The sequence below is a fragment of the Sylvia atricapilla genome, chromosome 2 (genome assembly GCF_009819655.1).
Source record: "Sylvia atricapilla isolate bSylAtr1 chromosome 2, bSylAtr1.pri, whole genome shotgun sequence".
Taxonomy (NCBI): Eukaryota; Metazoa; Chordata; class Aves; order Passeriformes; family Sylviidae; genus Sylvia; species Sylvia atricapilla.
Genome location: NC_089141.1, coordinates 58,873,070 through 58,888,672, shown reverse-complemented (window position 1 = coordinate 58,888,672; position 15,603 = coordinate 58,873,070). Strand labels below are relative to the sequence as shown.

Sequence of the window (15,603 nt, the reverse complement as noted above, 5' to 3'; positions counted from 1 at the left end):
GAGATAGCGGTCACTTACACAGAGTTCACTTTCTGGTTCTTAAAATTTCCAGTTTTACTTGGTGTATTATTACCCCAGAAAAGTTTAATTATTTTTAGATTGCTGTCAAATGCTTCAAGCCCTTCACCTAACTGTTTTTACTTGTTATAGAAACAGTTTCTTCTGTACATTAATTTGGTGTGCTTGGCATTACTTTCGGTGTTAACTGGTCACTGGTTTTTTTTATTTTATTACTAATATGTTATTGTCTGTATTGTGGTTGAGGTTTTTTTATTCTTATTAGAAGGCAGTGTTTTCAGTGTAGACAAACATCTTACATGACACTGCTGACTGTTTTCTGGAAGAATTCTGAGATCTAAATCACTGACCATTCAAAGAGTAGCCAGTAAAATTAACAGTTTGCCCAAGCTTTCTCTTCTGTTCTAGGCATCTAGTTCAGACTCAATGACTAGTTGAGTCTTTGATCTCACTCAGTATGAGGTAGGATGGAAATCAATGATCATGTTTTCAAGTTTATATATTGCATTTACTGCCATGTATTATGAGATGTATTTTGCATTTCGGTTTTACTGTTGGGATGCAAATCCCTCTGGGCCCCATTCATACAGGCTCAGAAATATTCAGAAATGTGAGGGCTGAATTAAAACCTTCAGAGGAATTAAAATATATAAATCCACGCAGACATGAGGTAGAAATGTAAGTTTAATTTTAAATGAGTAGAGAATATTTTAAGTGCCTTAAGCAAATAAGAGATTGTATTAGTTAGTAAGAAAACTAACTAACCTAAAGCCTAGTTTAAAGTTCAGTAGCATTACCTTTTATAAAGTTAACTAGATCCTGGACATAATGAAAACATAATGTAGCATTGCCAGCATTCCTAGATAGAACAGCTAGAATTATGTACGTAGAATTTGTGTAAGAAATTATGACCACTTTTGCACATCCATGTTAGGCGCATATAGGTCCAAGAAGACAGTAGTAGAGTTGTGGTTTTAGCTGATTGGGTAAAAATAGAATAAAAATGCAGTGCTTTGAGAGTGGGGAGATCTCAGATGGAGATCACAGGTGGATGCTGCTGCTGCTGAGAAGACTGCTTCTGTTTGCTACGTGGGGGATTTATGCCACATAACTTTGCATAATAGCATTTGAACTGTTTGCACTGAACTGTTATCCTTTGAACTCTGTCTTCATGAGACTGATTTAGCCATGCAATAAACTACTTTTACAAAAACCCTGCTTCTTTAGTGTTCAGTGAAGACCTCCCTAAACTCGGCATTTTACTGTATGAAAAAGAGGCTTAGGATATCTTTAACAGATCAGTATCAGTGTGTTTGTTTATACTTGTTTCCCTACCTGCAAAACTCCATTCTGTTTTTGAAAGACTCCTGCTACACTGGAATTTTGGAAAACCCAGCAGATTGTAAAAACTCATGGAGTTTTTTAAAACCTTTTAGTACTTCTGCAAAAGTACATTTTTATGAAGGAAGTTGATTTAATATGCACCGACTTTTGTACGGTAAATTTTTAATGAAGTGGCTATTTTTGCTTGAGCTTAGCAGAAGGTCAGTTTAAAAGAATGTCTTCAGTCTCATCCACTGTAATGGTCTCATGTATTACTGATGTGCTGATGAAGTCTAACAAGTTGACCAAGAGAGCTGAGAAATCATAGCAGATATTACAAGCTGTCATTATGGCTATTAGGAAGAGTGATAGAGGGAAAATAATCAAAAATCTTTTATGTAGTCAAATATGCATATTCCAGAAAAAAGTACTTGTTGTGGTAGAACAGAACTTTTGTACTGAGGGCTTAGAGGACTTCCTCCATTCTAAGATATTGTAATTTAGAGTTTAGTAGAAATAATCCATCCTGATTTGCATTTCTGGGAGGCAATTTACACTTCCAGTAAATCTGGAAAACCACTGGATCCAAATGGTACGTCTAAGGGTTACAGGCTGCTGGTAGCACAGAAGGGAGGAAGTCAGCCTTGGTTTTTGCTGTCATCCAATAGAAAGGTTCTATTCACACATGTGCTGTTTTGTTCCTCAGAGTTGTTGGGTGAAGAGACAACATCACTCTTTTCTGCTTTTGTGTCATATTAATATATTGTTCAATTTTCCCCTGAACTATAGAGGTAGTGTTTTGTTCCAGTGCTTGTTTTTAAATGCTCTTCTCTAGCTTTTGTCCTGGCAAAAGTTAGGACCTTGTACAGGTGGTGGAATTAGATTCTTTTCGTGGTTTTACTAAACTTTGTTTTCTGAAGTAATTTTTAAAAGTACTTTCCAAGAAGAAATCAATGAAGTAGGATAAGAATATTCTATTCTCCTATACCTTTGTTGCAAGCTGGTTTTTACTGAGCTTGTTTTATTAGCTGTCTGCATTTTCATGTCTTCAGATAAAATAATTTGACATTTTTTATCTAGCATAAAGTGTTATTAGCAGGTATCCTTTAATTTATAAATCAAAATCATGTGGTAGAAAGATGTGTAAATGCCGTTTGAACAGTATTAACAGAAAACTTGAAGTTGAACATATGTATTTATACATAAAAATGGAACTATACTGTGCACTTGTTAGTTTTGGCTTGATCATCTTCAAGAATTGTTGAGTCTTCTACAGATTTCTCAAAACAAGTTACTTAAAGGATGCTCTTTTTTTAAATCCTTCCTTGACATGACTGTCTTTGTATCAGCCAGCCTATTTGTAGCATGCCTTGTATCTTTTTTGTTTTATACTTTCTCATTCTTAAAACTTCTCTTTCAAATTATTTCTTATTCAGAATGGTGAACATTAGAACATTACCATGTTCAGCTACTCATTTTCTTTTTATACTTTGCAAAAGAAACATTCATGCTTCTTTAATTTCATTAAACATTGCCCAGTGATTGTACAGTAAGCTATTGAAATAGCTGGTAAGACTTCAAGATCAGTGACAAGTAACTGCCCCAAGTTAATGGTGAAGCTAACATATTTTATAAATGAATAAATATTCACACTATGTAAATTAATTGTTGCAGGAAGCATATTTTTTCAAATCTATCTTTGTGAGGCAAACAGTAAGTGTCAGTAAGTAAACCTGTGCAATTGGAGTTTGCTTCAGGGTATTTAAGGTATTTAATTTGTGGTTTTCAATTTTTTCCATTGTATGCTAAAGTTTTAGTTTTTACTTTTGTAATACTAGAAGTATTTTTAATTCACTGTTACAGTACATGAATTAAAGATACCTTTATACTTTGAAGTATAACAAATCCTGTTTTCTAAGTGCTCTTAGATCAGCAGGAGGAACTTTCATTGCAGTTAATGAGCTTACAGATATGACAGTTCCTGAAGATTTATGTAATGAAAGCTGTCTTTTCTTTTAAACATAATGACTTTCCTGCTTTTCTGTTACTATTCCAGACAAGAAATATTTTGGTAATTTGGTACAATTTATTAATTTCTTATGTTATGGTATTATAAAATTTATATTTCATTTATGCAGGCTGCTGTTTTACTTGATTGACTCTAATTTACACAGACCTTGCAGGTAACAGTGTATCTAGTCTTTCATATTGTAATAACATGATAAAGCTGTAGATTTTTCTTTCTCTAAAAGACATTAACTCATCACAGCTTTTCAAGTAATGTATCCATTTTCTCTTTTTTGAAACTTAATTTGTTTTTTTTTAACAGATAATTAATTTGACTTCAAAACAAAAAAGATAGGAGCTAAATTGAAAATGTGAAGTTTAAACTATATTAATGAAAAAAAGGACACCCCCACTTATAAAACTTTAAAATGATAGGGCAGCATGAGAGAAAAATAGTAATATATATGCCAGAAGAATTCTGTATGTCATGAGGAAAGGTATTTTTCTTATTAAGAGAATTTCTAAGTTAGTGACAAATTTCTTGATACTATTATATATATATTTATGCTATGAATTACTTGGGTTTTGATTTGGGTCACAAATTCACAGGCTCTTTTTTTCAAGTCATCCAGATTGTATACTCTATAGGGAAAAAAATGTAGATATCTGCTGAAATACAAAAACTATCAAATGAGTCACACAGAAATCAATTGCAAGAGGAACCTTAAAATGATGGAAAAGGCAATTAAAAAAAAAAAAAAGCTGAATGCATTGTGCAAATGTATAGACCCTTGAAGATGAAAAAAGCTTAATTTCAATGAGTGAGAAGGTGCTGAAAGTGCATTTAGATGTACATGTAGATTTGTGTATCTTGCTACCTGTATACCTCAGGGAGTTAGAGCTCAGAACGATAGCATTGGGTAAAAGACTGGTAAACGTGGTCACTTTTAAACTTGTATTTTTAACTCTGATAGACTGATATTCATTGCCATTCCATGCTAATAGTTCATTTTAAATAATTTTAACCACTCTCACTCCATATTCAAAATAGTTATTAACAATCATACCCTAAATTATCTGCAAGTATACAGCATGCTTCAGTCAGCTCAGCACTTTGTGTTCTCCAAGGAAGCAGGTGGTGAGGCTCAAGAACTCTTTAGCAAGAGAAGCTGCAACTGATGGTTGAGTCTTAGTTCTGCTCCCTCCTCTGAAATTAATTTCTTCTTTTCTATGGTTTTGTGTCTTGACAGATCTTGGTCCTCCACTGTACCATATCACTGTGTGCTGTACTACACTGGGGGAGCTTGATCCCTATGCTCGGGGCTTGTGCCATATCCTGTTACTTGGCCATTTTTTCCTGCTTGCCTTAGGAGCTTTCTTTCAGTAGCAGCTCATTCATGAGTAACTGACAGTCACTGAATTGTCATTCAGATGTTTCTGTTTTCAGCTGTTTCCCATATTAACAGTTTCTGAGCTTAAACTACACATTATAAAAAGAGATGTGTCAGACTGCATTTCTCTCAGGAGGTTCTTGAAGTTTAGAACAAGTCCACAAGGGTTCTTGTGGAGGTAGTATAGGCATAGTTGCTGTAAGATCTGAGGCCTAATACTACTGATGATAGTAATATTATTACTGGTGAATTGGGTACAAAAATGCTTCCACATTGCTTACCAATTCCACTACATTAGTGTGCTCATATTTGAATTCAAAATAGGAGACAAAAATCCTACCTAACTGCTTTTTTTTTATGTGTGCAACTGAAGTCTGCTCTGGTAACAGGAGGGAAAATCTGAGTGCTAAAGAGCCAGTGGCATTGTCAGAGCTTTGGGGAAAAAAAATCTCAAAAAGAGTGCTGTTGTATGCATGCACCTTGGGCACACATACACAAAGAAGAAAGGGGAGAAAAAAGGCAAGACAGAAAATGGCTGTAGAGACGAGAAATCATTCTTTTGGGAGAAAAAAAAAGCCTAAGTATTGTATTTTCAGTGCCATGTGACACTGAGTATATCCAAGTAGATCTTATACTACTGTTAATGGATGTTTTAGACCTTTGCTGGTGTTTACGGAAACTCTCAATACTTTTCCTCTGCAATATTTCTTTGTTAGTGCTCTAAATCCACCTGAAAATATGTGTGATTTTTTTCCTTTTGGTTATCGGGCTTTTCTGGCTATGTTTTGTCATTTAACTTTACTTTTAAATGTGGCATTTATAATATGATGGCAATTTTAGAGAATTATTCAGTAACCTTAGTCAGTCCAGTGTGATTTTCACTTGGCAAAACCAATAGCATATTTTCAGACTTTTTTTTTAACAATATGGTATAATTTTTTGTATCAGCCCAGTTTGTCACTGTCATTCTCTCTGAATAAGGGGACCATAACAGCACAAGGGAAGCAAAATACCTGAAGACAAGCGGAGGAGCATCATAATTAGGAAATGGCAACATCCAAGAAAATTGTCATAGAGAGTGGGCATGTAAGATGTCTGAAATATCAACTGATGCAAAAAGTAGCAAAATGTTTGCAGCAATAAAAATGAGAGCGCATGCAAGTGTTGCTTCACTTTGGAGAATTATTTCTAATATTTAAGATAAAGCAAATACAGTTTCAAAGCTAGATTAAATATTGTTTTATTTTTAAGAAGAATGATGATTTGGGGATGGGAGAGAGAGAGAAGTGAAAACTCTCCGCAGAAATTTTTTGAAAGAAAAAAATCAAAGTACTGTATTCTCATACTGTAAATACCAGTTTCATATTCTGCATCTTGAGATAACTGAGATAAAAATAGAAGTTTAGTTAGTACATTTCTTACCAAGTTTTGCTGTGGCTATTGTAATATTGTGCTACTAGTGAATGTTTAAGAAACAGAAAAAAGAATGTGTTGAGCAATTTCATGTGTCATTATCTGACTTTATTGATAGGAAGGTTTATAGAAGAAAGAATAATCCAACACAGAGAGAGGTTAATGAGAGTGGCATAAAATAAAAATTAATTTATTGGTAGCTTTGGTTATTAATTTTTTTTCTTTTTTTTCAATCCCATAAAAATCAATGTTGACTTCAGTAAAGCACTTGATATTATGTACAATGGGAGAATATCCATTAGAATAAAAAGTAGAAGAAACAAAGTACTGTCTTAAAAGGAACATGCCCCCCCCCCCCCCCGAAAAATAATTGTGGTACTGCACCAATGAGCATGTCTGACGCAAGGTTAGATAGCTTGCCAGATGAGAGGGGTATCAGATTGTCATCACTGAGTGATCCTGAGGAAGCAGAATAAAAGAAATGAAAATCAATAGTACTAAGTACAAGATCATGCATCTTGATACTGTATAAAGGGCTTTGGTCAAAAAAAGAAGGATATTTTATTGTAGGTTTATCAGATAAGGTATTCCCAGCATAACTGGAGAACTTGTAATGCAAAAATTAAAGGGCTGTGAGTCATCACCTAAAACACTATGCAGAATCATTTGAAAGCAGGAGCAGGTGAAGAGGCTTCTGGAATAATTGTGGTATTGGAAAACCAAATTCAGAAGAAGAAGCCCTAAGAATGAAGTTGTTTTAGCCATGAAAAGCAGATGGTAGGAAATCTAATTATCGCTTATAAAAATAGCGGGAGTCATTTTGGAAGAGGACTGTGAGAGCTTAGGGGGTATGAGCGGGTATGAGTAGGAGATTGTTCGGGCACACATGCTTTGTATTCAGCAAACAACTTGGCTTTGTGGGCTCACTAACATTCAAATCCCCAGGGTTTAACTTTGTTTTTTAACTAGCATATGAGTTGTGTGCTTCAGTTTGGCTTGGGTTTCTCTTTGAATCCTTCCAGGATTAGGGGTTAAAGTTAAAGAGATTTTTTTTTTCATTTTCTGCTGTTCTTCTATGTCCCTTCAGATTTTATACTGTGTCTTTCAGAGGCACACAAGAAAAGATTGGCAATTATTTTATATGATCTTTTTTTTGGAAGAGCTGGTTATATTTAGAGGTTTGATTTTTGCTTTTAATTTGTTTTCACTAAATTGAAAGCTGCAAAGGCAATAGTACCAAACTTAATAGCAGCATATTGTAAACTAGGCTTTATTTGAGGCTATCATCAGAAATACAGTCTTAAAGGAAAATGTATCTAATAGTTATACACTGCTGAAATCAAAGGCATGCTGAAATCTTAAGTTCAAGAGCAACCTAAGATCATGACAGAGGAAAAAAAACCCTCTTCAGGCCAAACAGAGATATAAAGATTCTTGATCAAATATGTTAATGTTCAATGTCAAAAAACCTGAAGTACTAGAATGAAAATCTGGCTTTGCTGGAAACAAGAGCTTGAAAATCTCTTATATAGCACCTGTTAATCAGTTCTAGGCACTGAGTTATTTTGCTACGTTTCTCATCTGGATAAAAGAGTATAGCTGTTACTCAGCTGCTACTTGCAATTGGTGTAGAGGATTTTTTGGTGGGTTGGGCTTTTGTATTGTTTTTAAATCAGTGTTCCTCACCGGCTCTCATAATTTTGACATTACATACTATATATACTACATGTATATCTCAGATTATTTTGTACTATGAATTCTTTATGCAAGACAAATGGTCCTGTGAAGAGTCCAATCAAAAGTTAGGTTAGGCACAAGTTGTTGTAGTCTGTGTTTCTTAGCATCTTTCTAAGTAAATCAGTGATGTAAAATGGTGTATGCCCAACCTCAGATGCTTCTCATGACAGCAGTATGACTTTCTACTAAAATCAAGTTTGTGTCTGGGGCCTGTGAAGACTGAAATATATCTTAGTCAATGTTGTCAGCTTCTAATTTTAGCTATGCTCCCCAGGTAAAGCAGTTTTTAAACTACTGGAGCCAAATGCTCTAACTGTCAATGATTTCAGCTTACCAATGGCCAAGTCAAAAAGTGAAAGTCTAACATACAATTTAGAAACTGTTTGTCTTGGTTGGGAACACAGGTATCTGGGAGGGAAAGCTGTAGTTTCCCTTAGATTGGAGAATTTAAACTGTCCTCCACCCCTTCCAATTTATTATGATTTTGCAATTAAAGGCTTTCAAGCAAAGATTTGGGAATAGGATTAACCGTTCTTTACTAGGAACATTAAGAATACGAACGCAGTAGTACAAAAAACCAAGCAAACAAATAAACCAAAAATCCTAGAAACCCTGACAGAGTCAGAAATACAACCTGACAGCCTGTTGGTCATAGTGTTGGAAGCAGTCCAAAGTAAGCCCTCCTGGAGTGGCAGATGTGGTTCTGTTGGAGTAGAGATGGTCCTTTAGAAAAGGTCCAGTGATGGTGAGATGGGTCAAGTCTTCCTTCCAGAATACAGTGAAAAACCAGAATGCCTGATGTTCCAGTGTCTCAGTTTTTATCTAGGTAAGAATTGGTTGGCTGCCTGCGCTGGGTGGAGCATCTCAAACTGGGATGATGTAATGTGTCATGTAATTGGTGAGCATTAATGGCCCGTTCACAGAAGATATTCCCTGGATAGAGGATGGGTGGTGGAAGAGATAAGGAACACTGCTCCACCCAGTTTTAACAGCTGGCCCATTATCAAAAGGCAGCCACCCCTTCCCTCTGGAGTTACAAGAGATAAAGAAAACACCTCCCCAGCTGTTTTCAACAGATGGAATAGAATAAACATTTTTGGTTACATAAACCAAGACACTGTTTTTAGAGTAACCAGAGGCTTTTAGAAATGGTGATTATAAAGCAATTTATCACATTGCCATGGATAATTTTATAGTTGTCTTCACCTTTCTGCTATGAATGGGATTGTAGTTGCTATGCAGCATTTTACTCTGGTCATTCGGGGACTCTGTCAGGCTTTTATGAGAGAAGGATGTCTTTATTCTATGTATTTTATGTTTTCTCTCACGTAACTATTTGGTGGATGAAATTATGCATCCACTGCAGATCCTAGTAACATCATAGGAACACAGACTTTCTCTGAGGAGTTTTTTTCTTTAAGTTGAAGATAAAGTTAACTATACCTTTACAGGTATTTACAGCATTATGAATGAAATAAATAATTGAAAAGAAAAAAAAAAAGTCGTTAGACTAGAATTCACAGTACGTTCTTACATCTTTATCTATTTCTTTTATCGAACTTAAATAAATATTAAGTTGACTTAATAAGTAGTCAAAAAATAAGTTTTAACCGATGACAATAATGTAGATCTAAGATAGAATATATGTTAATTGTCCTCAGATTACTTTGGTGATCTTGATATTTTAATCAAATATTTACAGATCAAGCATTCAACTTTACGTGAATTGCTTTAAATGGATGAAAGTTTTATCTCTCTTTTCCTGGCAAAGAAAACTTACATTTTTCTTTATCCTTCTATAAATCCCTCATGTTTCAGCTCCACTCCTTTCTTTTTCCTAAGTCCCTGTGTTACTTTGTTGTACCTCTCAAATGCTTGGCAAGCACTTTTGCTCCAACAAATTCTGCTTTGTTTTTTACCATACACAGTGCTTTTAAACTAGAGAATTGAGGTTTAGGTTTCATGCTTAGATTTTTAATAGCCCAATTTTCTGTGTTTGGGAATCTTGTTTTCTTCATAATCTTTCAGAATAATGTTTTTATTTTATGTTTTAACAGAATGAGATGGAAAAAAATTTTATGGTTCTTAGAATAACTTGAAAACTTTTCCTTTGCTTAATCAGAAGAGACAGACTGGCATATGTATATCTCAGGTTACTTAAAACAGAGAGTTAATTGCAATGCAAAACCTTGGGCATAAAAACAAAACAAAATACAACATTCAAACAGCATACATCTAGTGAGAATAAGGAATATGCAGAATTGAGGAGAACTGAACATTATGGAGTGACCTCTTCATCTTGCATTGTAATTTGTTAAGTGTGCTTTTATTTCAGAATTAACAATGTAGTATGCTGAGTTGGTTAAGGTTTTAACTCTTGCATTTTGAAAGGAATGGTTTTTGTTTAGTGTGTTAACAGAATGAATGTTCTGTATTTTAGTCTCAGCAGAAAACCTGGAGAAGAGCCTCAAGCATATGGAGAGGCAACTTCAACAGCTTGAGAAGGATTTGCAGACTTTCCCAATTCCTGAAGATAACCACGATAAGTTTGTAACAAAAATGTCAATATCCTTTGGAGCATTCTTAAAAAAAACCAAAACAACTGAAAAATCTCTAAGTAATTTAACTGCATTGCTTTAAATTTTAAATTTGCATAATTTCTGTCTAGTTCGTAACATGTATTTTTGAAAAATATAACTTGTTTTTCCTCTCAAAAACGAAATACATGAGCAATCCAGTTAAAGGATTCCTCTGAAGTGGAATGAATGAGAAAAAAAATGCCTACTGCTGGTTTTTACAACTGTGTGTAAGTTTCTTAACTTAGTGGAAAGAAACTATAATAGGAATGTTAAACACTCTAGTGTTACATGGTATTTTTATGTCAGAATCTCTTCAGAAAATATGTCTGTCACCCTGTGTCTCTTTTTTTTAGTGTATGCATTACCATTTTGAATGTTTTTTGTATATGCAGCCACAGAACCAGAAAATTTCTGAAACGAGATTCATAGCCCATGAAAACTGTTTTCTGGCATTATTTTTGCCAAAATTCTTTTTCTCACTATTTATTCCAAATCATGCAGCCAACTTCACTGCCTGATTTTCATAAGAAAACCTTGTGACATGAAGAGAATTAATTAAATTGGAGAAAAAACTCGTTCTTTCACTTAAACTTCACTAGCAAATGTTGGCCATATATGCTTGGCACCAAGACAAATCTGGAAGCAGAAATATGAGCAGACAGGTTGAAATTTGCTCTGCAGGCATGGTTAGGCTGTTACCTAGCTGGAAGACTGCTCTGTTACAAAGTCTGGGGGACTCAGGACACAGTCCTCTTGATTGATCTCATCCTGTTGCATGAGCCATGGCAAGTGATCCCGAGGCCAAGTGGATCTACTTGTTTTTCCTGTGTGAGGGCCAGTTCTGTCTTCATTAGATGCACATAAGTGTTTGCAACTTAGCTTCAGACCTCCTCTCGCCACTGTGAAGTATCTTAGCCTTCCAGCAAGAGAAAAGTGGATAAATAAAGATGCAATTTATATACATTATGTGCTAATACCAAGCATCTAAAATCCAAAAATTATTATGTAGGATACCTCATTTCCCTTTGTGTTACTGACATTTTGGGCATCTATGAAAATTCCTGGCAGAAGTGAGTGGAATACTGTGATAGAAAGTTATAAATTGTATTTAAGACAGAGTAAGTACCTTGTCAAGAAGTAGCATAAACTTTTTCAGGGGATTGAAATTCCATTGTCATATATGAGGACCATTAGAGCACTTTACTGATCACATAAAAAGGATAGTGATCATCTTAGGAAATGCAAAGGAAGATCTACACTTCATCTTTTTCAGGCATCTCAAAAGCTCTAGTCCTGCCGGAGAAGACATGGATTATCAGTATCTGTCAAGAAGATAAGTCATTGCCATAAAGTGAAATTTGTTCTTTGTGTGGGTTTTCTCTAGGGAAAACTTCAGTTGATCCTACTGTGTAATATTTTAAATGAAAGGATGATGTTAAATTAAGGAATCAGTAGAATTCTTTTTCTTAATGTAAAATAAAAAGCAATAAATCCCCAGCAGTAAAGAGTGGTCACAAAACACTTGAAAAAATTTGAAAATTAGCTCAAATATAAACTACAGATTCTTACATAAACTAAGCTAGCCGAAGGCACAAAGGCATCAAACAATGGAGGAAACGTAGAATAATTTGGATTGTAAGGAGTCTCAAGGATCATCTGGTTTCAACCCCTTTGTTATAGGCAGGAACACCTTTCACTAGACCAGGTCAAAGCTGAAAAGAAACGCACAAGTATTTTAGAAGGGCTACAAGGAGGATCTGCAAGTTTCTCTACCAAGAAAACTGATGAAGACTAAATACAAAATGAACATGCATTAATTGGAGATAAAATGTGATGGAGGAGAGTCATTGTGTGTTTTGAGAAGAGAAACCATCCTTTGCTGGTCTATTTTTTTGCAGCATGCAGATAAAGGTCAGAAGTAGGTAGAACATAACTGAATTTCCATCCATGTTTCAACAAGGTGTTTTAGCAAAGGCTTACAAGGAAAGAAATTTCTTAGGTTAAAAAATGGTTTGATTCCCTTTTTTTTTATAGATTAATATATTTGAAAAAGATCCTCATGTCAAAGGGAGATGCTGGCAGATGCTGACAAAGCAGCAAGTGAACTTCAGTGATTATAGACTAATAGACCTGAAAGCGAAAGACTGTATTAGAACAATTGGCAACAAATCCAGTTGAGAACAAGCAGACAATATAAACAAGATACTATAAAAATCAGTAATATTATTACATCGTCAGTTCTTGCATAACCCCATCTCAAAAAGTGTAGTATATAATGTGGCAGAGAATGGTGGCAATGAGCAGCAACTGCCAATAGGTTATGCAGAAGGAATGTTTTAATAGTGTAATATTCTGATGGCTGAAAATCAAAAATTTAAGAAAACATAATCAGTAAAAATACTTGTAATTTTGTGTCCCATACAGAAGGAAACAGTGGAATATATTATTTGTGTCTTTAAATAACTATGGGTTCATCCCATGTGAAATACTGCCCAGAAGCTTAAAACATACTAACAGAAATGTTTTTATGGATAACAGACAAACTGAAAATGTGAATGAATTTCATATAAGGCTTAGATAGGTGACTAAAGTTTGTATGTCAGGAACTATTAAACAATAGTGACTCAGAAGCAGCTTTAGCTCAGAAGAAAGAATAACATACAGACTTTTAGAAACTGAAAAACATCATCACTTGAATTTTCATGCTATATTTGCCAAGTTTCCTTTCTTGGTTGTTTTCCCTAATTGTTGGGTACTGAGTGCTGTCAGAAACAAGCAGAATAAATATTTGGTCTTACTTAGAATAAATCAGTACAGGTAAACCCAACTGTTAAGATCTCATAATGACCTGGATATGCTGAAGTCAATCATACACATTTTATTTAACAGTAAATGGGGGTGGGTAGGGGGAAAGGAAGGGAGATGTAAAGCAGGAGATAGTCCCCACACGTGCATCTGCTGGCATGGTGTTAGTCTTTCTTCACCTTGGGCTTCTTGGTGGTGGTGTGTCCTGAGATGGTTCAAAACTTTTCACTATTTATACATTTTAGCAAACAAATGAATTGATGCTCATTGGCTACACACATTCTCTTACTGTTAGTCCTGTGCTCAGTCCTTCTCTTCATTTGATCAGTGCATTTCTTGGTTCAGTGCATTGTGATCTTCCCCTGCCAGAATTACCCTCTACCCAACTGGAGCTGATTTCAGCACAATTGCTGAGTTGGCTTTCCTTGTGGACCAGAAATTCTGCATTCTTTGTGTCCATTATCAGTGATCTATTCTTCTCCCTCATCTTTGTTTCCTTCCCCTAGGTCTAAGATAACACCTGAACAGTGGTGTTTATAGTCCCTAGGAGGCATATTTGAGGAGAGGCATCTTCAGTTGCCCATTTATCCCATAAATTGGGGTGATCTTTGTTTTATCAGTGATATGTGTATTTACACGGATTTCCACGGTGAGAGTTTTCTGGATGCATTATTCAAGATGTGCTACCCAGATCTCACATCTGCCATTCAAAACATCCTGTCTCTCCCTTCCGTGCTCATGGCAATGTCCTTCTGTGGCCTAAAGAGTGTTTGAAGCAGGCAGCTGTGCTCTTTAAGTCCTTACACCAACCATACTACATATTTCATTGTATTAGAATATTCAAGTACAATATTTTGAATAGTGAATATTATGAACAGAAGTAGTTTACCCTCACCTACTACCTGACCCAGCAGACAGACAGCAATTTCTAAACAGCATAGTTGAATATGGTTTCTAGTCATGTCTGTGAACAAACTAATTAAAGCAGCTCACTTTTAGAAAAACAGGAACTTCAATAAATTACGAAGCAGAAAAGGTTTGATGTAAAGGTTAGATAATCCTGCACAGCGTGATGAAACTGGGACCTGTCTTTACTTTTATTCCTATGACAAGGAAATCCTAATGGTGATGATGTCTTGAAAAGCATGCAGGTCATAAAAAGAAACCAGCAGGAAGTTTTAAAAAGGAAGGATAGTGCTTTGTAGAAAATAATATTTCATCCTGAGTACAATTAAGCTCCATGGACAGGCAGGCCATTACATCCTGTCGCTAAATATCACAACCCAAAGTCCCCTAATGAACTGATTAGCATTCTTGTTTCTTTAAGAAGTCAGAGACATGCACAGTTGGTTCACTCTTTTATTGACAAAATCTGTAATTATGAATATTTCTCCTATATATTAGATTGTGTAATTTGTGAGCCGTGTGTATGCTAGCTGAAAAGAAATAGTTATTATCGCAATTCTTCTGTTTCCTTTAATTAGGGAAGTCAAAGAATATTGAATTGATATTGATCTAACGTATTAAATCCATCGAGTGAAATGTTCCATAAAAAGCACAGTGAACAAAACACACTTGTACGTTCAAAATAAAAATTTAGTGGGTTTATGGAGAGTATTTAAATTGCATATGAAAAGTTTAATTAAGTGATTTAGTCAACATGCTCTTTATCATTAAGCTCCCATCTTCTGATTTTCCAAGCAGCAGCTGAGAAAGTTTGAGCTTACTGATAAAAGTAGTGTTGATGGTGTTCTTTCACAGAAACTTATGGAACTAATACTTGAGAGACAATCCTAATACTTGAGAGACAATCAGTTGATTGCTGCCTTTCAGCTAGGAAAAAAGTATTTTCTTTTGATCAATTAGCTGTTCCCTTGCCATTTAATTTGATTTGTTGACATTGCAGAAATGGGGAGGAAGAAACAGCTCTTAAATGAGTCAGAACCTTCATTACCAAAGGAGGTAGAAGCAACCCATTTCAACTGCTGGGAAGGGACTACTTGCTGCCTCTAAACTGTTGGTTACTTAGTTGACCTCATAGTTTGACGTTTTCCCCATGCAACATAAACTGAATCTGTAAGATGTCCTTGCATCCTGAGGAGTTTGCAAATTACAGGACCTGAGCTCTTCAGGTAAAATAAGGTTGTGTGTTGCTCTTTGGTAGAGGGTCAAGATGTTAACTGTGTGGACAGGTAATGAGATAGGGTTTTAGCAACCAACATAGATTTAATTTAAGTCTATAATTCTTTTAATATCTGGTCCAGACTTAAGGCATGTATTATAGCTAGCACTGATTTTACTTGTAATATATGATACCTACACAGTGGATG

General features: G+C 35.1%; 1 protein-coding gene across 1 annotated transcript in view; it reads left to right on the top strand.

Moving 5' to 3' along the window:
- DIAPH3 (diaphanous related formin 3) overlaps positions 1 to 15,603 on the top strand; it is a 205,664-nt gene that overhangs the window by 111,515 nt on the left and 78,546 nt on the right. The window contains exon 23 of the mRNA XM_066313364.1: positions 10,330 to 10,454. Coding sequence (XP_066169461.1) covers positions 10,330 to 10,454 — 125 coding nt within the window. The remainder of the gene's footprint in view (positions 1 to 10,329; positions 10,455 to 15,603) is intronic.